This window comes from Chionomys nivalis, chromosome 4 (genome assembly GCF_950005125.1).
Source record: "Chionomys nivalis chromosome 4, mChiNiv1.1, whole genome shotgun sequence".
In the NCBI taxonomy this organism is placed as follows: domain Eukaryota; kingdom Metazoa; phylum Chordata; class Mammalia; order Rodentia; family Cricetidae; genus Chionomys; species Chionomys nivalis.
This window is the reverse complement of record NC_080089.1, coordinates 113,781,955-113,806,929: the sequence shown is the minus strand read 5'-3', so window position 1 is coordinate 113,806,929 and position 24,975 is coordinate 113,781,955. Positions and strand designations below refer to the sequence as shown.

General features: G+C 39.5%; 1 protein-coding gene across 1 annotated transcript in view; it reads left to right on the top strand.

The window, feature by feature from the left end:
* The window catches only part of Zcwpw2 (zinc finger CW-type and PWWP domain containing 2), a 124,829-nt gene that overhangs the window by 84,089 nt on the left and 15,765 nt on the right, over window positions 1-24,975 (top strand). The window contains exon 6 of the mRNA XM_057768951.1: window positions 23,911-23,969. Within this exon, the coding sequence (XP_057624934.1) occupies window positions 23,911-23,969 (59 nt within the window). The remainder of the gene's footprint in view (window positions 1-23,910; window positions 23,970-24,975) is intronic.

Below are 24,975 nucleotides of genomic sequence, written 5' to 3'. Positions count from 1 at the left end.
CAATCCTAATTAGTCTTAGTAAATAAAAACTCAGAGCCAGATATCAGGGGGTGAAAGCTGAGCAATCGGAAAGACCAAGCAGCCAGTCACTAGAGTTCTTACCTCTCCAAATGCTCAGGCTGAATTGGCAAGATCCTGCCTCTATGAATCCCCAGACTGAATGCCTTGAGCTCCTGTCTCCTCCCGCCTTATAATTCTCTCTCTGCCCAACCATATCACTCCTGTCTCTACCTCCCTAGCACTGGGATTAAAGGCATATGGCTAGCTCTGCACTCTGATCTTCAGGCAAGCTTTATTTGTTAGATCACAAACAATATATCACTACAAACCCATGTCTTTTCTTTCCTTTTTGTTTATACACAGACATTTTATGTATGTGGGCCTTTTTTTCCTAATGCTTATTGATACCAAGAATTTAACTCACATCATTTGAAAAATAAAAGCTAATAACCATTCTCTTGTGATACGTGTATAATGAAATAATTTAGGCTATGCATTTTTTCAAACCTATTACAGAAGTTCTTCATGACAATCAGACATTCGGTTAGCTTCAGTCTGGTTAGTGGGACAACCTGGAACACTGAATGGCTAGATACCTAGCCCTGCATGGGACTGCTAAGCTCATGGTTGTTAATGTGGAATCTGTGCACTACAACCCACTGCATTTACTTAGCTTTCTGTGCATTTTTTCCCCAGAGGCAAGATTCATGACTAGTCCCCACTGCTGGCATCCAGTCCCAGCCAGAAGGAGGTCTCCAGAAGAGCAGCAATCTCTGAGCCCCTGCAGGAACAGTCAGTGAGCCCATGCAGGCACAGTCAGTGAGCCCGTGCAGGAACAGTCAGCCAGTGAGCCTGTGCACACACAGTCAGTGAACCCATGCAGAAACAATCAGTCAGTGAGCCTGTGCTCACACAGTCAGTGAGCCCATGCACACAGAGTCTGTGAGCCCATGCAGGAACAGTCAGTGAGCCCATGCAGGAACAGTCAGTGAACCTGTGCAGGAACAGTCAGTCAGTAAGCCCGTGCACACACAGTCAGTAAGTGAGCCTGTGTTCACACAGTCAGCCTTTACATCTCAGTCACGTCCTTCTTGTTTTCCTTCGTGCACTTTCCCATGGATCATTGTTTCCTCAGTGTGACTAATTGATGTGTCCTGTCACTATAGTAGTCTGCATTATTGCTTACTTTAGTTTTCTCTTAGTTGTTCAAGAACAAATTTTTATCAAATTGAGTTTGAAGATCTAATTGTCTTTCATTAGTGATTTCTGAGCCAGTCAGCATGTCATCTGTGTGTGACAGAATGATCCCACTAGTCCTCCAGCTGGGCAGCCCCAGACTCCCCCGTTTCCTTCCTTGTGTGGTTAGGCAAAGCAGGTTTCTTCAGTGTGCTGTGTGGCTACTCTCACAAGTGGTGCTACAGCTGCTGGTTTGATCTGTTCTTTAGGGCTAGTGTAGGAACTCAGACCTCAAAAATGGTCACTCGGGAATTTTTCCTAACCTTTGATTGATCTTTAATTTTTTAAATTTTTATTGGGTTTTAACAGAATGAAACATACAGATAAAACTGCATCTACCTAGGGACTGTGTTGGTTGTCTGTGTCAGGAAGATCTTAAAGAAGAGATTGACTGTCACTACGTTGTTTCAGGAGAGATGCGCAGAATCAGCTGCTCTGTGCAGGGAGACTTGACCAACAGGAAGCTGAGGGATGGTGTAGAACCCCAGCTTGTCCACCTGTCACCAACAGGAACCTGAGGGGGTGATGTAGAACCCCAGCTTGTTTACCTGTGACCAACAGGAACCTTAGGGGTGGTGTAGAACCCCAGCTTGTCCACCTGTGTCCCACAAGAAGCTGAGGGGTGGTGTAGAACCCCAGCTTGTCCACCCGTGTCCAACAGGAAGCTGAGGGGGTGGTATAGAACCCCAGCTTGTCCACTGGTGACCAACAGGCAGCTGAGGGGGTATTATAGAACCCCAGGCAGTTTCTACCCTCAAAGGCCCACTCCAACTGGGCTCTACTTCCGAAAGGCTCCATTGCCTTCAAAATGGAACCATGAGCTGGAGCTGAGTTTTGAAGACAAAAACTGTGGGGACCTTTCAGGTGGAAACTCTACCAGCCACTACCGCAGTCAAAGTGGAGACTGGACCTTTACTCCAGATAGTTTCTCTGTGGAGTTTTAAAGCAGAAGTGTGCATGTTTGATGTGCACTTTCTTTTTCTAAACACATAAAAACAAATACATATTATTAGAAAACTGTATTCTTGTCACTTGAAGTCATCAGTGAAGCTCTCACAGGCTCATGCTGCCCTCAGCCCTTGTCCACAGCACCAGCAGTCCATGTTCACAGCCTTCCAGAGGAGTGGTTGTGCCTCAAAAACCAAACTTGGTTAAGTTTGCAATATGTATGGCTTGCTTACAGGAAATCTACAGAATAATAAAGTACTAAGATTAGACAGTATGCTAATTACTCCCAGATTCCAAAGCCATTTAGGTCCCAGTTATGAGGGCAGGCAAAATTTCCTGCCTCAAAGTATCCACTCCTGGTTTCAATGATGATATTTGCTAATTTAAAATCTTAAAAATATCTTCTTGGGTTCTTTTACACATTTTAAACCTTTACTCACATTTGACTTTCAGCCCATGGTTCTGACTTCCTTGTAGTTCTCTTTGAGTGGCTGGAATGGGTGGTTTGAGCCTAGAGGAGCTGGGCAGTGGGGCAGCAGGATGGTGAAAATTCCTGTTTCTCCCCTGGAGACAGGTGGCAGTTAGTAAGCATAAGGGCCATGCCATTCTTCAAGTTCACAGATGGAAAAGGGTTTGTGGCAGTAGCTGGCTAAAAGGGGCAGTTTCTTTCCCAGGCTGTTGTGCTGCCGTCTGTGGACCAGGTTGCTCATATGAGGGATGCTACAGGAAATGGATATGGAGATGCATTTTTTTTTTGTCTTAAACTGAGGTTTGTCTTAGTGCAGTACTTTAGCTGAGAAAGTCCAGGGTTTAGTTCTGCAGATCTGGTCTGTGAACAAAAAGAAATTAATGTTCAGCCAACAGTAATTTTCTGTTTTAAGAACTGTTTTCAACCTTGGCACTGAGGATGAAGCTCAGGTGGTAGAGTGTTTGTCTAACATGCATGAAGCCCTGGATTTAATTCCCAGCACTTCCTAAACTGGGCAAGGTGAGCATACCTGTAATCCCAACCTTGGGGGGGGGGGTTAGGGCACGAGAATCAGGAGTTCAAGGCTATCCTTGGCCACTTAGTGAGTTTGAGGCCAGCCAGGGCTGTACCAAATCCTGTCTGTAAAAACTGTTTTGGTCCTTATACAAATAAGAAGGCATTATTTTTGAAAGTCACCTTCATAATAAGATTAACTTTCTTTTACTTTTGTTCTTCTCTGTATAATATTCATTTAAAGATTTATTTAAGATTAATTCATTTATAATTTGAGTAATTTAATAAAATTTACCCTGTAAATTCATGGGTTTTCCACCCATGACTTGAACTAGCTGTAGGTAGAAAATATTTTTAATTTGTCTGTTGGGGAGACTTCTGTTCACCACCCCTTCTTCAGCTTCATCAAAACCAAAATCAGTAATGGCTATTTGTATAACATAAAGTAAAAATTTGAGTAATGAGCTTATGTTTCATAGATTGTAGCTATGTCCCTAGATATTAAATAATCTTTCTGTGTTCAATTTGTAGCAACTACTGTTCAGTGTCAGTGAGAATAAATAGAACTGACCTATTACAGAATTCATGTTTATAATATATTATGGTTTATAAACATTTGGCTTCTGTATAAGTCTACCAGTGACTTTGAGGTACCATTTATCTTTCTTTTTATTTATATAGTTAGGGTCTTCAAATGTTGAAAAAATAATTTTCCTGTGTAAAGTACACAGCAGAAGTCCCTACACCAGTGTACATTGGAGAACACAGTCACCAGACCACAGGGAATCATGTCCTGTCTTTCGTCCCATAAGCTTATGGGAGGGTGTCCTCTCTTAACTTATCAGAGAGTTGGGTGTGAAGTATTTGATCCTATGTCTTTTTATAGTGTAATTGGTAGGATTCTGTTTATTCCTTTACAAAAAGAAAGTTCTGGGTTTTGGGTTTAGAATACTTGACGGTGATCTCCACAGGTTGAGGAGTCACTAAGTATTCTTACTGTTCAGGTTAATAGGAGAAAAGATAGTGAGACACATGACACTCTGAGCATTCTTTTTTTTGTTGTTTGTAAAAAAAATATAATACTGTACTACAGCCTTTAAATGTTTTCTGTACAGCAGGTTTTAACAATTCAGTTTAAATGTGCAGATTTCAGGAAGTTTCCCTAGGAAAAAATGTCCTCTGCAAACATCTTGCCTCTCTCTCTCCCAATATCCCTTGCTGAAATGGCCAGTGGTTTTAGGGAAAAAAAAAAAAAACTGGACAGAAACAGGGAATGTTGCAGCTGACTTGGATTTCTGTAGAACCTCCAGCTAGAGGTCAGATAATCTGATCTCTGACTCCACTGTCAGCCGAGCAGCTGTGCCACAAAGCCAGCTTCATGGCTTTCTTTCCCCTCCCTGGGTGCCTTGTTGGGGTTAGCGCTCAGCATTCCTAAGTGTTTATAGATAAGAGAGAAATACGAATGAAAAGCCACCCTGAATGTTTGTGTTCAGTCCCTGAAAGGACATTCTAAAAAATTTAAATGCAAGGCTTTAAAATCTCTGAGTGAAGTACTGAGTCATAGCACCCCTGGAAGTTTTACTCCAGTCTCACCCTTAGCCACAGTCAGAGGTGCTAATAGAAAATCCTTCATGGCTTCTGTTCAAGGTGGGACTGAGATCCAGCTTCTACTTTTAGAGATTTCCTTCTGTGTCTCTGTTCACTGCTTGGCTGCACATTCTAGTGTTCTGTCTGGTAAGACCCTTCACCAAGGAAACCTGTGGAGCTTAACTGCAACTGCAGAGAGCAGGAGGCAGCAAGGTATTCAGGAGTCACACTGCCAAGCACTGGGCTCTGATGCTGTCTAGATGTTATGGGAATGCCAAACTCTACTGAAAATTGACCTGGCTAGCATATAATTGATGAGTAACGTATATGTTAGAAACAATAGAATCATATGCTTTAAAAGAGCAGCATCCAAACTAGGGACAGCAAGTGAGCATTTCAGTACTCTTCCCTGTCAAGGAAATGCTGAGGATAGTCTGTCTAGATTGGAATGTATTAGCTGTGCCCTTCAGATACTTGGGTTCACCTGTGACCATCATTTATACCTGCTGCAGGAAGCTGGTTTTCATCCTTTCTCTACGCAGTCCTCTTTGGCATCTTTTCCAAAGGGAAATGGGCATGCTAGCTTTGCAAACTTCTGTAGGATATCTTTGAACAAAGAGTTTGTCTACATTATTCAAAGTAAGCAGATGCACATTTGGAAAGTTTGTCAAGGTAGCTAGCTCTTTAGTGATTTCTGACTGACAATTACCCTCAGGAAAAGCTTGTGATACATACTTATACTATAAGGACAGAACATGAGATCTAGACTTCACACCTTCAGGCTTAAGGCAGCTAGCAAATATGTTCCTTTTGTTTGAAACATAACACGTTTTCATTTAGATGTCAGGTGACTTAGGGAAATGGACAGTGTTGGGCCAGAGCGTATAAAGTTAATGTAAGCACAATTTGTAAAGGTTTTCTACCATTTGGAATTTAAAGGCAATTTTGCCATTTGCCATTCCAGTCAACAAATCTAGTTGTGTATCTGTGGGTGGGTATATGTGTATATATACATATATAAATATATTCAGTTTTTTACTCTTTCAGTATATACCCATGTTCTTTCTCCGTATATACATATAAATATGCATATATATTTATAATACATAATATGTGCATATATATTTCATTTTTTTATAAACAGCAAGAAAAGAATTAATACTTTGGTTTACTTCAAGTCATTGGCATTTACATGCTATTGCATTTTAGTGGGTGGCTTTTTTTTTTTTTTGAGTCTTTAAGCGCTTATTTAAACGGGGCTTCTGAGTCAGTAGGCCTAAAATGGATGTGAGATTTGTACTTTTAATGAACTCTCAGGTGTTGCTGCCTCAGTGTCATTGCGTCCCTTACTCTGAGTGTCACTAGTGTATACTACAGGAAGACTAGCAGTCCAACAGTGGGGACAGAACTAGAAGAGATGGAAAAATAAATATTTCAGTGTTTATTTATATGGTGTGGGAGGTCCTTCTGTCTGTGTGTTGCTTTTTTTGGTTAATGAATAAACTGCCTTGGCTTGTTGATAGGACAGAACTTAGTTAGTCGGGGAAGATGGTACTGAGTGCTGGGAGGAAGAAAGGCACAGTCAGGGGACGCCATGGATCTACTGCCAGAGATAGATGTGCTGAAACTTTACTGGTAAACCATGACCTTGTGGTGATATACAGATTAATAGAAATGGGTTAAATTAAGATGTGTTAGCCAATAATAATCTAGAGCTAATGGGCCAAGCAGTGATTTAATTAATACAGTGTCTGTGTGGTTATTTCGGGCCTAAGCTAGCCCGGCAGCCGGGATGGACAAGTGGCTCTCCTCCTACATTTACAGTGTCGAATAGAGACCTCCAAAGATAAATCCACCCAGAGCGCCAGAATTGGCCTGATTTGCAGTAAGGGTTTTGGTAAATATAATTACAGGAAGGATCTTGACACTGTGTGATCTAGATTTAGGTAATGTTGAAACTATACTACTACCCTCAGAACCACCACACTAAATTGTTAAGTTTAAGTTTCTTCAGTTATATTCAATAAACAATGGCAATAAAATTTAGAGCCTTGCCTAGTGTAAAATAATATTTGAGTAACTGGAAATTTCAATTGGTAAATAATTGCTGACATGTGATTTGATTTAATCTTTCTCCACATGCAGAGTTACCATTTCAAAACAAAATTTGAAGGTATTTCTCTTTCAGACATAAGCTAGATATTGGAGTGGTCGAGGGGCTCATGGGAAGTAATAGTAAGGGCAGTGCTCACACCAAGATTGAGGTCTGGGGTGCCCAGCTAGACACAGAATGGGACATGGGGCAAATACTTGTCTGCATGTGTTATGTTCCCATGAGTTCATATGTTTGAACATTTTGTCCTCTACTGGTAACACTGTGTTAAGAGATCAAGGGACCATAAACATATGGAAATTAAACAATGCTCACCTGAATCATCAATGGGTCAAGGAAGAAATAAAGGGAGAAATTAAAGACTTCCTAAAAGTCAATTAAAATGACCACACAACATACCCAAATTTATAGGACACAATGAAAGCAGTGTTAAGAGGCAAGTTCATAGCACTAAACACCTACATAAAGAAGCTGGAAAAATCCTACAGTAGTGAATTAACAGAACATTTGAAAACATTAGAACAAAAAGAAGTAAACTCACCCCAGAGAATTAGACGGCAGGAAATAATCAAATTGAGAGCTGAAATCAACAAAATAGAAACAAAGAAAACAATACAAAGAATCAATGAGACAAAGAGTTGCTTCTTCGAGATAATCAACAAAATAGACAAACCTTTATCCAAACTAACCAAAAGGCAGAGAGAAAATATCCAAATTAACAAAATCAGAAATGAAAAGCGGGAGGTAACAATAGACACAGAGGAAATCCAGAGAATCATCAGGTCAGATTTTGAAAACCTGTACTCCACAAAATTGGAAAACCTGGATAAATAACACTTACCAAAATGAAGTCAAGACCACATAAGCAAATTAAACAGACCTATAACTGCTAAAGAAATAGAAACAGTCATCAAAAGTCTCCTAGTCAAAAAAAGCCCAGGACCAGATGGTTTCAGCTCAGAATTCTACAAAATTTTCAAAGAGGAACTAATACCAATGCTCCTCAAATTGTTCCACATAATAGAAACAGACAGAACATTGCCAAATTCTTTTTATGAGGTACAATTACCCTGATACGCAAACCACATAGAGATATTAATAAGAAAGAGAATTATAGACCAATCTCACTCTTGAACATTGATGCAAAAACTAAATAAAATACTGGCAAATCGAATCCAAGAACACATCAGGACCATTATCCATCATGATCAAGTCAGCTTCATCCCATATATGCAGGGATGATTCAACACAGGAAAATCTGTCAACATAATCCACCATATAAACAAACTGAAAAATAAAAACCACATGATCATCTCATCAGATGCTGCAAAAGCTTTCGGTAGAATACAACATTCCTTCATGATAAAGGTCTTGGAGAGAGCAAGGATACAAGGAACATACCTAAACATAATAAAGACAATATATAGCAAGCCAACAGCCAACATCAAACTAAATGGAGAGAAACTCATAGTGATCCCACTGAAATCAGGAACAAGACAAGGTTGACCAGTCTTTTCATATGTATTCAGTATAGTTCTTGAGGTTCTAGCTAGAGCAATAAAACAACGAACGGAGATCAAGAGGATACAAATTGGAAAAAAAGTCAAACTCTCACTATTTGCTGATGATATGATATTTTACATAAGCGACCCCAAAAATTCTACCAAGGAACTTCTCCAACTCATAAACACTTTCAGAAATGTAGCAGGATACAAGATTAACTCAAAAAATTCAGTAGCCCTGTTTTACACAGATAGAATAACAGAAATGTGTTAAGTAGTCAGAGCTAGTTAATAAGCCTGAGCTAATAGGACAAACAATTTGTAATTTTATTTTATTTTTTTTATTTATTTTTATTTTTTCTTTTTATTCTTTTTTAATTAAAATTTCCACCTGCTCCCCGTTTCCCATTTCCCTCCCCTCCTCCCAAATATTGCCCCCTCCCCCCACTCCCCTCACCCTATCCCCACTCCTTTTCTCCTCCCCCCACACCATTCCCCCTCCCTCTCGATACTGAAGAGCAGTCCAAATTCTCTGCCCTGCGGGAAGACGAAGGTCTTTTATCTATGTCCAGGAAGGTGAGCGTCTAAACAGGCTAAGCTCCCACAAAGCCAGTTCATGTATTAGGATCGAAACCTAGTGCCATTGTCCTTGGCTTCTCATCAGGCTTCATTGTCCGCCATGCTCAGCGAGTCCAGTTTCAACCCATGCTTATTCAGTCCCAGACCAGCTGGCCTTGGTGGGCTCCCAATAAATCAGTTCCACTGTCACAGTGGGTGGGTGCATCCCTCGTGGTCCTGATTTCCTTGCTCATGTTCTCCCTCCTTCTGCTCCTCATTTGGACCTTAAGAGCTCAGACCGTTGCTCCAAATTGAGACTCTGTCTCTACCTCGATCCATCGCCAGATGAAGGTTCTAAGGTGATATGCAAGATATTCATCAGTATAGGATAGGGTCATTTCAGGTTCCCTCTCCTTAGTTGCCCAAGGTACCAGCTGGGGACATCTCCCTGGACACCTGCGAACCCCTCTAGAGTCAAGTTTCTTGCCAACCCTAAGATGGCTCCCTTAGTTAGGATATATACTTCGCTGCTCCCGTATCCTCCCTTCCTATATCCCAACCATCCCAATCCCCCGAGCTCCTCCCATCCTCCCCTTCTCATGTTTCTCATCCCATTTCCCCTTTGCCCCATGCCACCTCACCCGCAAGTTCCCAGTTTTTGCCCTGCAATCTTGTCTACTTTCCCTCTCCAGGCGGATGACTATATGATTTTCTTTGGGTTCACTTTCTTATTTAGCTTCTCTAGGATCACAAATTATATGCTCAATGTCCTTTATTTATGGCTAGAAACCGATTATGAGTGAGTACATCCCATGTTCCTCTTTTTGGGTCTGGGATACCTCACTCAGGATAGTGTTTTCTATTTCCATCCATTTGCACGCAAAATTCGAGAAGTCATTGTTTTTTACCGCTGAGTAGTACTCTAATATGTATATATTCCACACTTTCTTCATCCATTCCTCCATTGAAGGGCATCTAGGTTGTTTCCAGGTTTTGGCTATTACAAACAATGCTGCTATGAACATAGTTGAACAGATACTTTTGTCATTTGATGGGGCATCTCTTGGGTATATTCCCAATACTGGTATTACTGGATCTTGGGGTAGGTTGATCCCAAATTTCCTGAGAAATCGCCACACTGATTTCCAAAGTGGTTGCACAAGTTTGCATTCCCACCAGCAATGAATGAGTGTGCCCCTTTCTCCACAACCTCTCCAGCAAAGGCTATCATTGGTGTTTTTGATTTTAGCCATTCTGACAGGTGTAAGATGGTATCTCAAAGTTGTTTTAATTTGCATTTCCCTTATCGCTAAGGAGGTTGAGCATGACCTTAAGTGTCTTTTGGCCATTTGAATTTCTTCTGTTGAGAATTCTCTGTTCAGATCAGTGCCCCATTTTTTTATTGGGTTCATTAGCATTTTAAAGTCTAGTTTCTTGAGTTCTTTATATATTTTGGAGATCAGACCTTTGTCTGTTGCAGGGTTGGTGAAGATCTTCTCCCAGTCAGTGGGTTGCCTTTTTGTCTTAGTGACAGTGTCCTTTGCTTTACAGAAGCTACTCAGTTTCAGGAGGTCCCATTTATTCAATGTTGTCCTTAATGTCTGTGCTGCTGGGGATAAACGTAGGAAGTGATCTCCTGTACCCATATGTTGTAGAGTACTTCCCACTTTTTCTTCTATCAGGTTCAGTGTGTTCAGACTAATATTGAGGTCTTTAATCCATTTGGACTTGAGTTTTGTGCATGGTGATAGATATGGATCTATTTTCATTCTTCTACACGTTGACAACCAGTTCTGCCAGCACCATTTGTTGAAGATGCTCTCTTTTTTCCATTGAATACTTTTAGCTCCTTTATCAAAAATTAGGTGTTCATATGTTTGTGGGTTAAAATCGGGGTCTTCTACTCGGTTCCACAATTTGTAATTTAAAAAAAAAGAGAGATCTAAGGACCATTAGATGGTGCAGCTTTGCTGGAGGAGGTGGTTCGATGGGGGAAGGAAAGTTCCTGCTTTCTGTTCTGCCAGAAATATGAGGAAGTCAGGAATCCCAGCTATTCTTGCTAACATAACTTGCCATCAGGACCACCTGCTGTGAAGTGCTTTTTTTTTTTCCTCCTCAAATCATAGGAGAAAACAATCCTTTCCTTTTGGAAGTCTCCTTGTCAGATATTCAGTTACAGCAATGGGAAAAGGAAGTAAGACTGTTAACTGTGGAATGTGTAATAAAGTAGGAGAGCAATTTGCCTCCTCTAACACAAACCTTCCTACTTTGTGGTAGCTCTTTAATGGTACTTCTTCCTATTGATACTTATGGAGTAGTTTCATTTTGTTATAGTAGTCCTATTTACTCTTGTAGTAAGCTTTTTATTTCATACTCAAATATAATTTAAGCTGATAGTAGTCACATTAAATAACACCCCTATGGTGTCTTTGATGATACAAATCAATGACATATAGCAGAGTAGTGGAATGAATGTTTGAATATTACCATGAGCGTAAAGGTCATGAAAAGAAGACCCCTTAGCCTTTAGCATTGCTTGTGAACTCCCCAGGGTTCTTTCGAATTGCCTTGGGTGATAATTTAGCCATTTGAGTTGCCTAATAGTGCTTTCAGACTTACTTAAATTAAACCTTTGTTTATTACACTTAACTCTTTTAAATGTTCAATGTAAATGATACTTCTGGTTGCCAAGCAATTAGTATATGATTTAAAATTGTTCTATTTTTGTAGTTGATTTAAAATCAATAAAATCAAAGTTGGTGAAGCAATGAATGGAATAGACAGTATGGTCTGAGACACTGCTCATGCCGACAGATCGAAGAGAAAAGCCAAGAAACAAAAGAAGCTAACAAACATTTTGAGAGAGAATCACTTTGAAGTTCTTCACAACAGTTTAAGGTCAATTTCATGAAGTACATCAAAAGGCCAAATAAAAAAAATACTTTTTATTACTATTTGGGGAGACAGGATCTCACTGTGTAGCCTTGGCCCACTTGGAACTTGCTGTGTAGGACCTGATACCTCTCTAGTGCAGGGATTAAAGGCATACACCACCATATATGACCAAGTTGAATTAGGGAAGTTGCTGAGCATTTAACCCAGTGCCTTGCACATACTAAAGCACATGTGCTACCACTGAGCTATACCACAGCTCAACACGGTGTAATCACTAACCTTCCTGTTCGTGTGCTGATGCTCCTGTTCATGCCACTTTTCTTCTAACCTTTATTCTCCAATTTATGTCATATCTGCTAGCTTGCAAGGCATGGCAGGAAGTCTGTATTATCTAACAAGAAGAAAAGCTTAGTGTGGAATCATTAGACTATGTGATCCGAATGGCACAGATGACAGACAGCTTGTTATAAAAAGTTTCACGAGAGAATGGACTGTTTTCTGCTTATCAGATGAATGCTTTATCAGTTGTCATACAAGGTTTGATTTCACATCTTACGGTTTACTCAGTGAAACACATGGGTAAAAGAGGGTTTTCTATTTATTTTTTCACCTTTCCTTTTTACTTAGTAGGTAAATTTGTAAATGTTTTTTATTTGCAAACAATATATATTCTTTACAATGTCAGGTTCAACATGTATGAATTTGATTAAATTATTTTTGTTGTTTATTTCTTTCTTTGTTATTTTTTCCTGTTATATGATTTTTAGTTAATTACCTAATTTTGGTTTTGTTATTGTTGTTGTTGTTGTTGAGAAAGAGTTTCTCTGTGTAGCCCTTGTTGGCTTGGAACTTACAGAGAGAGATCTACATGCCTCTGTGTCTCAGTGCTGGGAATAAAGACATGTGTTACCACACCCATGTTCTAGTTTTAGAACAATGCAAATTCTACTTAATTTTGTATGATTTTACTTTGTATATTTTGAAGCTAAGATTTTTTAAAATGAGATTGTCTTTTAACACTGAGTAATAAGCTTTCTCCTTAAATTATGCTTTTTGAATTCACATTTACCACTCCTGTCCTAGCATTAATATCACCAGACTGGGTATTAGTAATAATTACGAATATATTATATTCTAGCTCCTTTCAATTTTTCCATGTAGTGTGGAGTAGAAGGTCCTTCTCTCTATGTGTTGCTTTTATTGGTTAATAAATAAAGAACTGCTTTGAGCCTATGGAAGGGAAGAACAGAACTAGGCGGGGAAAGTTAGGCTCTATGGTGGGAGAAAGAAGAGTGGAGTCAGAGAGAAGCCATGGAGCCACTGGAGACAGACATTGGGAACTTTAGCTGGTAAGCCACTGTTACGTGGCAATACACAGATTAATAGAAATATATTAAAAGTTGTGTAGCTCGGCACCAGGAGAGCCATCATTGGGGTGAGTTTCTGACCCGCGGCAGCAGCCCGGGACAGGGAACTCAGAAGTTCCTCATCCCCCCTATAATTCCTGGGCTCCCTGCAGGGCCTCTACTCCCTGCATACTGCCTCTCTCTTCCTATCCCACCCAGTTTGCATCCAGAACCCTCCTCCCTTCTGCCCGCCTTCCCTCTTCGGGCACATAACACTACCCAGCTCAGCCTGTCTGGGCCCTGGGGGCGAATCCTCACGGCAAGCGTGCAGGCGAGAGTTCCTTTGTTTCACTAGCCTGCCTGCACCAAGCAAGGTAGGCACTTGGTTTACGAACTACCCAACCAGCACGGAGTTCTGATATTGGCACCAGGAAATACATCACTGGGGAGTGCCATCACTGGGAAGGTACATCAGTAGGCAAGGAGACCTGATCCTGTAAAAGAAGATCCATAGGGGAGCATTCGGAGGAAGAGATGGGCAGGCGCCAATGCAAGAATTCAACCAACAATCTAAAAAACAACATGAAACCACCAGAACCCAGTGACCTCACAACAGGAGGTCATGAACACCTTAATCAAGAAGAAGTAGAAAAAACTGACTTTATGAAAGTGATTGACACCCTTAAACAGCATGTAAAAAATGCCCTTATATAAATGGATGAGAAGTATAACAGAAAGTTTGAAGAATTGAGTAAATCAGTGAATGATACCCTAGGAAACCAAGGAAAAACAATCAAACAGATAATGGAAACAGTACAAGTCTTGAAAACTGAAATGGAGGCAAAGAAGAAAACACAGAGGGCCGGCTGGACATGGAAAATCTAGGTAAATGAATAGAGACTACAGAAACAAGCATAACCAACAGAATACAAGAGATAGAAGAAAGAATCACAGATTCTGAAGATACCATAGAGAAAATAAACACGCTGATCAAAGAAAACAGCAAGGCCAACAAACTCTCATCACAAAACATTCAGGAAATATGGGACACAATAAAAAGACCAAACCTAAGAATAATAGGAGTAGAAGAAGGGGAAGAAGCGCAGCTCAACGGTACAGAAAATATATTTAATAAAATTATAGAAGAAAACTTTCCCAGTCTAAAGAAAGATATACCTATGAAGGTTCGAGAAGCATACAGAACACCAAATAGGCTGGATCAAAAAAAAAATCCCCTCGCCATATAATAATCAAAACACAAAGCATACAGAATAAAGAAAGAATATTAAGAGCTGCAAAGGAAAAAGGCCAAGTTACTTATAATGGTAAACCTATCAGACTTACACCTGACTTCTCTTTGGAAACCATGAAAGCCAGAAGGTCCTGGATAGATGTATTGCAGAAACTAAGAGACCATGGATGCAAGCCCAGACTACTATACCCAACCAAGCTTTCGTTCACTATAAATGGAGAAAACAAAATTTTCCAGGATAAAAACAAATTTAAGCAATACATAGCCACAAATCCAGCCTTACAGAAAGTAATAGAAGGAAAATCACTAACCAAGGAGTCCAACAATGACCACAATAACTCAGACATCTAGAGACCCTTCACCAGCGCAACTCAAAGAAGGGAAACACACAAACTCTACAAAAAAGTGACCGGAGTTAACAACCACTGGTCATTAATATCACTTAATGTCAATGGACCCAACTCACCTATAAAAAGGCACAGTCTAAGAGATTGGATACGAAAACAGGATCCAACATTCTGCTGTTAACAAGAAACACACCTCAACCACAAAGACAGGCACCTACTCAAAGTAAAGGGCTGGGATAAGGCTTATCAAGCAAATGGACCTAAGAAACAAGCAGGTGTGGCCATACTAATTTCTAACAAAGTTGACTTCAAACTTAAATCAATCAGAGGAGATGGAGAGGGACATTTTCTACTCATAACAGGAACAATTCATCAGGATGAAGTCTCAATCCTGAATCTCTATGCCCCTAATATAAAAGCACCCACGTACATAAAAGAAACATTGCTAAAACTCAAGGCAGCCATCAAAATGCACACACTAATAGTAGGAGACTTCAACAATCCTCTCTCACCAATGGACAGGTCAACTAGATAGAAACCTAACAGAGAAATAAGAGAATTAATGGAGGTAATGGATCAAATGGATTTAACAGACATCTATAGAATATTCCACCCAAATAGGAAAGAATATACCTTCTTCTCTGCAGCTCATGGAACCTTCTCGAAAATTGGCCACATACTCGGTAACAAAGCAAACATCCACAGTTACAAAAAAATATTAGTAACCATCTATATCTTATCAGATCACCATGGATTAAAGCTAGAATTCAACAACAATGCTACCGCCAGAAAGCCTACAAACTCATGGAAACTGAACAGTCAACTACTGAACCATACCTGGATTAAGGAAGAAATAAAGAGAAATTAAAGTCTTCCTTGAATTCAATGAAAATAAAGAAACAACATACTCAAACTTATGGGACACTATGAAAGCAGTCCTAAGAGGAAAGTTCATAGCACTAAGTGCCCACTTAAAGAAAACAGAGAAAGCACACATTGGAGTCTTAACAGCCCACCTGAAAGCTCTAGAAAAAAAAGAAGCAGACTCACCTAGGAGGAGTAGAAGACTGGAAATAATCAAACTGAGGGCTGAAATCAACAAAATAGAAACACAGAAAACAATTGAAAGAATCAATGAAACAAAAAGCTGGTTCCTGGAGAAAATCAACAAGATTGATAAACCCCTATCCAAACTAATCAAACGGCAGAGAGAGAATTTGCAAATTAATAAGATCAGAAATGAAAAGCAGAACATGACCACAGACACAGAGGAAATTCATAGAATCATTAGATCTTACTACAAAAGCCTGTATGCCACAAAACTGGAAAATGTAAAAGAAATGGACACTTTTTTAGATAAATACCACATACCAAAGTTAAACCAGGACCAGGTGAACAACCTGAATAGACCTGTTAGTCGCGAAGAATTAGAAGCTGTTATCAAAAACCTCCCTTCCAAAAAAGTCCAGGACCAGATGATTTCAATGCGGAATTCTACCAGAACTTCCAAGCAGACCTAATACCCATACTCCTTAATGTATTTCACAATATAGAAACAGAAGAGTCATTGCCAAATTCCTTTTATGAAGCTACAGTAACTCTGATACCAAAACCACACAAAGACTCAAACAAGAAAGAGAATTACAGGCCAAACTCACTCATGAACATCCATGCAAAAATCCTCAACAAAATACTGGCAAACCGAATCCAAGAACACATTAGAAAAATTATCCATTATGATCAAGTAGGCTTCATCCCAGAGATGCAGGGCTGGTTCAACATACGCAAATCTATCAGTGTAATCCATCATATAAATAAACTGAAAGAAAAAAACCATATGATCATTTCATTAGATGCTGAAAAAGCATTTGACAAAATTCAACATCCCTTTATGATAAGTCTTGGAGAGATTAGAGATACAAGGGTCATACCTAAATATAATTAAAGCTATTTACAGCAAGCCGACAGCTAACATCAAATTAAATGGAGAGAAACTTAAAGCCATCCCACTAAAATCAGGAACACGCCAAGGCTGTCCACTCTCTCCATACCTCTTCAATATAGTGCTTGAAGTTTTAGCAGTAGCAATAAGACAACATAAGGGGATTCAAATTGGAAAGGAAGAAGTTAAACTTGCGTTATTTGCAAATGATATGATAGTGTACATAAGCGACCCCAAAAACTCCACCAAAGAACTTCTACAGCTGATAAACACCTTTAGTAAAGTGGCAGGATACAAGATCAACTCCAAAAAATTAGTTGCCCTCTTATACACAAAGGATATGGAAGCAGAGAGGGAAATAAGAGAATCATCACCTTTCACGATAGCCACAAACAGCATACAATATCTTGGGGTAACTCTAACCAAGGAAGTGAAAGATCTATTTGACAAGAACTTTAAGTCTTTGAAGAAAGAAATTGAAGAGGATACCAGAAAATGGAAGAATCTCCCTTGCGCTTGGATTGGGAGTATCAACATAGTAAAAATGGCAATTCTACCAAAGGCAATTTATAGATTCAATGCAATCCCCATCAAGGTCCCATCAAAATTCTTCACAGATCTTGAGAGGACAGTAATCAACTTTATATGGAAAAACAAAAAACCCAGGATAGCCAAAACAATCTTATACAATAAAGGAACTTCTGGAGGCATTACCATCCCTGACTTCAAACTCTATTACAGAGATACAGTAATGAAAACAGCGTGGTACTGGCATAAAAACAGAGAAGTCGACCAATGGAATCATATAGAAGACACAGATTTTAACCCACAAACATATGAACACTTCATTTTCAATAAAGGAGCTAAAAGTATACAATGGAAGAAAGAAAGCATCTTCAACAAATGGTGCTGGCACAATTGGATGTCAACCTGTAGAAGAATGAAAATAGACCCATATCTATCACCATGCACAAAACTCAAGTCCAAATGGATCAAAGACCTCAATGTCAATCTGAAGACACTGAACCTGATAGAAGAGAAAGTGGAAAGTACCCTACAACATATGGGCACAGGAGATCGCTTCCTATGTATAACCCCAGCAGCACAGACATTAAGGACAAGATTGAATAAATGGGACCTCCTGAAACTGAGAAGCTTCTGTAAAGCAAAGGACACTGTCACTAAGACAAAAAGGCAGCCTACTGACTGGGAGAAGATCTTCACCAACCCCGCAACAGACAAAGGTCTGATCTCCAAAATATTGAGAGAGCTCAAGACACTAGACATAAAAATGCTAATTAACCCAATTAAAAAATGGGTACTGAACTGAACAGAGAATTCTCAACAGAAGAAATTCAAATGACCAAAAGATACTTAAGGTCATGCTCAACCTCCTTAGCGATCAGAGAAATGCAAATCAAAACAACTTTGAGATATCATCCTATACCTGTCAGAATGGCTAAAATCAAAAACACCAATGATAGCCTTTGCTGGAGAGGTTGTGGAGAAAGGGGTACCCTCATCCCTTGCTGGTGGGAATGCAAACTTGTGCAACCACTTTGGAAATCAGTGTGGCGATTTCTCAGGAAATTTGGGATCAACCTACCCCTGGACCCAGCAATACCACTCTTGGGAATATACCCAAGAGATGCCCTATCATATGACAAAAGCATTTGTTCAACTATGTTCATAGCAGCATTATTTGTAATAGCCAGAACCTGGAAGCAACCTAGATATCCTTCAATGGAAGAATGGATGAAGAAAGTGTGGAATATATACACATTAGAGTACTACTCCGTGGTAAAAAACAATGACTTCTCGAATTTTGCATGCAAATGGATGGAAATAGAAAACACTATCCTGAGTGAGGTAACCCAGACCCAAAAAGAAGATCATGGGATATACTCATTCATAATTGGTTTCTAGCCATGGATAGGGGGCCACTGAGTCTATAATTTGTGATCCTAAAGAAGCTAAATAAGAGGGTGAACCCAAGGAAAAACATATAGTTATCCTCCTGGCTATGGGAAGTAGACAAAATTCCCGGGCAAAAAATTGGAATCTTGGTGGTGGGTTGGGATGGGGGTAAGGGGAGATGGGGAGAGAAAAGTGAGAAGGAGAGGATGGGGGGATCTTGGGGATACGGGATGATTGGGGATAAAGGAAGGTTGGATAGGGGAGCAGGGAAGCACATAAGGGTTGGCAAGAGACTTGAACCTGGAGTGGCTACCAGGTGCCCAGGGCATTGTCCCCAGTTAGTTCCTTGGGCAGCTGAGGATAGGGAACCTGAAATGACCCTATCCTATAGCCATACTGATGAATATCTTGCATATCACCATAAAACCTTCATCTAGCGATGGATGGAAATAGAGACAGAGACCCACACTGGAGCACCGGACTGAGCTCCCAAGGTCCCATTGAGGAGCAGAAGGAGGGAGAACATGAGCAAGGAAGTCAAGACCACGAGGGGTGCACTCACCCACTGAGACAGTGGGACCGATCTATTGGGAGCTCACCAAGGCCAGCTGGACTGTGACTGAAAAACCATGGGATAAAATTGGACTCTCTAAACATGGCAGACAATGAGAGCTGATGAGAGGCCAAGGACAATGGCACGGGGTTTTGATCCTACTTCATGTTCTGGCTTTGTGGGAGCCTAGCCAGTTTGGATGCTCACCTTCCTAGACCTGGATGGAGGGGGGAGGACCTTGGACTTTCCACAGTGCAGGGAACCCTGACTGCTCTTCGGACTGGAGAGGGAGGAGAAGAGGAGTGGGGGGAGGGGGAGAGGGGCGGGACGAGGGGGAGGGAAATGGGAGGCGGGGAGGAGGCAGAAAATGTTTTTTCAAAAAAAAAAGTTGTGTAATCAACAATGCTATTTAATTTTAGACTAATTTTCATTCCTACAGCCCCATGTGCAATAGCAGTCTGTCCATCTTCTACCTTTTGCCACTTCCTGGCAGTTACTCTTCAACTTTTTGTCTCTGGATTTTCCATCTCTGAACACTTCAGATAAAAGGTGACATACAATATAGCTGGTTTGGCTTTACACTGTTCACTTAGCATAATGGTTTGAAATTTATTCACATAGTATTATTTTTAGTGGCAGATAATATTTTGTTATATGGATATATAGTAGTCTTCCCCATCACTATTTATTGAGGATATATTCTGAGACCCAAGTTATAGATAGTTGAGAACTCGGTGTAGCTATCTTTTTCTCCTATGCCTACATATCTGTGATAATGTTTAATTTATAAATTTGTCACAGAAGAAATGAGTAAGAACATAAAATGATAGAAAAACCAAAGCAACCTGATGTAGTAAAAGTTATACCTATTTATAAGTCATGTCTAGAATTTTCTATGTAATAGTCTCAGACTAGTTACTGTGGAACTTCAGAAACAAGTCATGAATAAAGGAAGGCACTAGCATGCCACACTTTTCTCATCTGTTGATGGACATTTGAATTGTTCCTACCTTGTTAATAATGGCACTAGAAACATTGTGTGTAAGTTCTTGCTTAGATGAATGCCTTTATTTTTCCTGAGTGGAACTGCTAGGTTACAGGGTAACTTTATTCATGAGGTTTTGAGGACGTTTTAAACTGGTCAACAGTTGCTGCACACCTCCACAACTCCCAGCCAGCTACTTTTCTGTCTTTCACCACAGACTTTGGTAGGTCTCTCTTTCTAGCTATTCCACTGCACATGGAGTGGTATTTCATTGTGATTTTAATATCTCTGATGACTGATGTTATTAACCAGCTCTTCATGTGCTTACTGGCCATTCCTGTATTTCCTAAAACAAATGTCCATTCAAATGTTGTATACATTTAATTGACTTGTTTTCTTATTGTTTGATTATTATATACATAATTTGAAAATATCTTTTCTACTTTTATGAGCTGTTTTCTCTCTTGGTGGTGTCCTTTAAAACCACAGAAGTCATTAACCTTGATATCATCCTATTTATCATTTCTTTTGTTGCTTATGCTTTTAATATTACATATAAGACACCACCAACTGAATTCAGTCGGTGGTTTGAATGAGAATGACCCCTAGAGCTCATACATTTGATTACTTGGTCCCTAGTTTGTGGGACTGTTTGGGAAGCATCAGGAGGTGTGGCCCTGTAATAAGTGATATGTCACGGGAGGGAGGAATTTGCGGTTTCAGACACCTAAGTCCTTCCCAGTTTATTCTCTTTCTTCCTCATGCTTGTGGATCAGATCTGATGTAAGCTCTCAGCTACTGCTCCAGCACCATGCCTGCCTGCCTGCTGCCTTGTTTCCTGCCATGATGATCATGGACTCTAACCCTCTGAAACTAAGCAAGCCCCCAATTAAATGCTGTCTTTTATAAGTTGTCTTGGTCCTGGTGTTTCTTCATAACAATAAAAAAAAACTAACAAAGACATCAAAGTTATAAAGATTTACTTCTATATTTTCTTCCAAGACATTTGAAAGTAGTGTCTCTTACATTTAAACCTTTAATCCTTTTTAAACTAATTTTATATATGATGTGAGTATGGGTTGAACTTTATTGTTTTGTATGTGATTACTCAGCTGTACTAGTTCTATTTGCAGAAGGAACTGTTTTTCTTACATACTCATTAGCCCGATTGCTGAAAATTAGTTGACTACTAATATAAGACTTCTTTTCACTACATTCCACTGGTCATGTCTTCTGTTCTTATGCTGAAACCATATTGTCCTGAATTATCAAATCTTGTCTTAAGTTTTGAAATTGGAGTGTATGATCAAATTGGCTCTTCTTCTATAAGAGTGTTTTGACTGCTTTATACTCCTCACATTTACCATTTAAAATTTTCATTATTGATTTTTGTACAGAAAAGCACTTGGCACCTTGATGGTCATGCTGTTATGTCTTAGAGTCCCTTAGCTTAAATTGTACTGCTTTGCTTTAAACCAGTCTAAGAGATTGAATCTATTTGAATTACTTGTTATTATAAATGTAACTGGATAAGATCTAATTTGTGTTTTCTGTTTGCAATGCTTTGTTTCTTTTTTCTACTCTGCCTCTCTTTCTAGGTTTTATCATATTACATGTTTTTTAAAATTCCCATTTTTGCTTCCAACTCGTCTAGATGTTATACAACACAGCCCTCTTCTTTGGAGGGCTATCCTTATGTGCAAACACATTAATCTTCAATTACTTTTCTGAGCTCCTGTATCACTATTTTTAAAATTCTTCCATTGGCCATACATGTCCTAATTACACGTCTGTTTTATGAATAATTCAGTATCATTTATGTACTTTCTACCCTGGTCTGATTCCTTTCCCTCTTCCGGTTTGTTATCTTGGACTATGAATCTTCTTGTTTTTCATTTCTTTACAATTAGTCTTTTTAAAAAAAAAATCTCGGTACTAGGAATCTAACTCAGGTCTTGTGTCTGCTATAAAAGTTCTAGTTTTGAGCGCTATATCTAGCCTCAGTTAGGCTTTGGGAGGAGAGAGGATCATGAATCATTTATTTTCTCTGTTTTGATTAGTCCTTTTAGAATTCTGTAGGATGTGTTTTGATCATCTTCACCCCTTCCCCAGCTCCTCCCAAATCCACTCCTCCTTCTTTGCTCATGCAATTTTTTATCCTCACTTTTGTCACTTTGGGATTTTGTTAAACCCATCAAGTTGGTACTGTGTGTGTCCTTGGTTGTGTGACCTTCCACTGATTACCAGTAGCTCTTCATGCAGCATGGGGACTTCTTGCTCACTTTCCCTCTTCATGCTGGGGTCTGTCTGGCTTGAGCCTACAGGGGTCTTGAGTTTATCTAGATGTAGATCATGTTTAGTAATTTGTTTATCTTCAGTCATTTTCATTCTTGTTTTTAGGTTAAATCTTTGCAACATATCCTTTTTCAGAAAAAATATATATTTTTTCTTTCTTTTTTTTTTTTTCAAGACAGGATTTCTCTGTAGCTTTGGAACCTGTCCTGGAACTTGCTCTCATAGACCAGGCTAGCCTTGAACCCACAGAGATCCGCCTGCCTCTGCCTCCCGAGTGCTGGCGTTAAAGGCATGCATCACCACCGCCCAGCTGAATTGTAGTCTTAAAATTCCCTTTTATTTTGAAAGTTTTAATGATTTTCTGGTAATGAGGGAAATCAGTAACTGATAAAAACAAGCAATTCCTAAGTTCCCTCTATTGAACTATTTCAGTAGCTTCAGACAGCACAGACCCAGCTTCCCACTTGAGTTCCACTTGTTTGGGGTGTAATTTAATTGATGCTACTTTCCTGGGCACTGCTGTTGGTAAGGCATCTATTGCAGCTGATTGCCAGTGCTCCAAGAACAGACATTTTTTATTTCTAGGACTACAAATTCTTTTTGCTTGTTTTTGACTTCATGTCAACTGAACTATACATTGAAAACATTGCTTAATAGGGTTTAGTTTTCCTGTGCATGCCTCTAATTTTAGTTATTCTTGACTAGTGGATGTAGTATACAAGATCCAATATAAATCTTTACATTAATTGCTTGACTTTTGTGCTTCTGCCTCTCCTAGTTTGGAATTCTAGGAGAATCTTTGGACTGATTATTTGATTTGGAAAATCTAATGTTCTCAGAGACATAACTTTGGATTTTTTGGATGTTTTCTATATTTCAGAATCACTACTGTTGCCATCTAATGTGGCAGGCCAGGTATATGCAGCAACCTGCTTTTGTGCTCTGTCGAGTAAAGTCTTGCCTGTTCCGTTTATAGTCAGAAGAATTCTGTTATATCCAGGCCTTATCTGACTGTGACACAAGAGGCACAGAATTTGTCTTTGCTTAGCCATAAAAAGCCAGTGTGTTTCTCCGGGGGTGCGTTGCTGCATATTGTTGGGGCCACTACTATGTCAGCTCTCACCCATGAACCTTTACATCTACACGCTTCTGTTTTTCTTAAAGCTAGGTGTAAAATTTTAAATAATGATCCTATTATTTTATGGGTTTTTTTGAAGGTGCATATGAGAATAAAGAGCAGCTTCTTATCTGGTCATCCTACTATTCCTGGAGGCTGGTGGGTTAATGCCTTCACAGAGACCATGTAGTAGAGGCTAGACAGAAAGGTCTTGTTCAGGGGTATGGGCCAAAGTTTCTCTTTAGCTAAATTATTAGAAGCACATAATACCCATTTTAGTATATTGAGCAGATCTAGAGCAATATGCTAATTCTTTTTTTGATGTTTCTTTATAGACGCAAGTTTCCGAAAATAATAGTGAAAAGAAAAAGCCCAAGGTTAGAAAGAGGAAAAGGTATGTTTTGTGAAATTAAAATACTAGAATACAATTGAGATGTATAAATTGTATTTAATTATTGTGTGACATTTTCCCTAATTTTTTTCTTCACTGGGTAAACCTTGTGCTTAAACCTTTTTGAAAGAATTAGCAAGCTGGTAGTTAGAAGTGCAGAGAAGTTATGCTCTCTTTTGCCTGGTCTGGTTTTCCAACAGGGTTTCACTATGTAGCCAAGGCTACTCTCAAGCTTACAGTCCTTCTGTCTCAGCCTCCCAGATGCTGGGATTGCAGCCACCATACTTGGCTCAAGAAATATTATAGTCCTATAAAAACGTTAAGCTAGAACTTTTAAAGGTTATTATCATGTAAAAAGGTTTTTTTTTTTTTTAAGATTAAAATGGGCAAGACAAGTCAGGGTCAAATCCCCATGATAAAGTGATAAGACAATGATGATAAGTTTCAGTGTTTCTCGTTGAGCTAGCCTTAGCATGTGATTTTCAGTATGTGATCACGTGTTCTAGGATTCCCACTTATAGATAAAGACTGATGCTAATAGTCCTCCTCTTGCCATATCTTTGCAGAAGAAAGCCACTTTTAAAATTAATTACTTACACATTTGCTTCATTTTATTTTGTTTTGTATGTATGATGTATGTGGGACATGTCCATCTGTAGCATATGTGGAGGTCAGAGGACAAGTGTTAGGGACCGGTTCTTTCCTGCAATCTGACAGGGTCTTGGTAACAAACTCCAGGTTGTCATCTCTGTGCAAAAGTATCTCCAACCACTAAATAACTAATTCTTTTTTATTTTTATTTTTATTTTTAGTTTTATTGTTTTTAGGTTTTTCAAGACAGGGTTCCTCTGAGTAGCCCTGGCTATCCTGGAGCTCACTCCGTAGAAAAGCTGGCCTTGAACTCACAGAGATTTGCTTGCTTCTGCCTCCTGAGTCCTGGGATTAAAGGCGTGCGCCACCACTGCCTGGCTAGATAATTAATTCTTGAAAATGGACATTGATTTCGTTG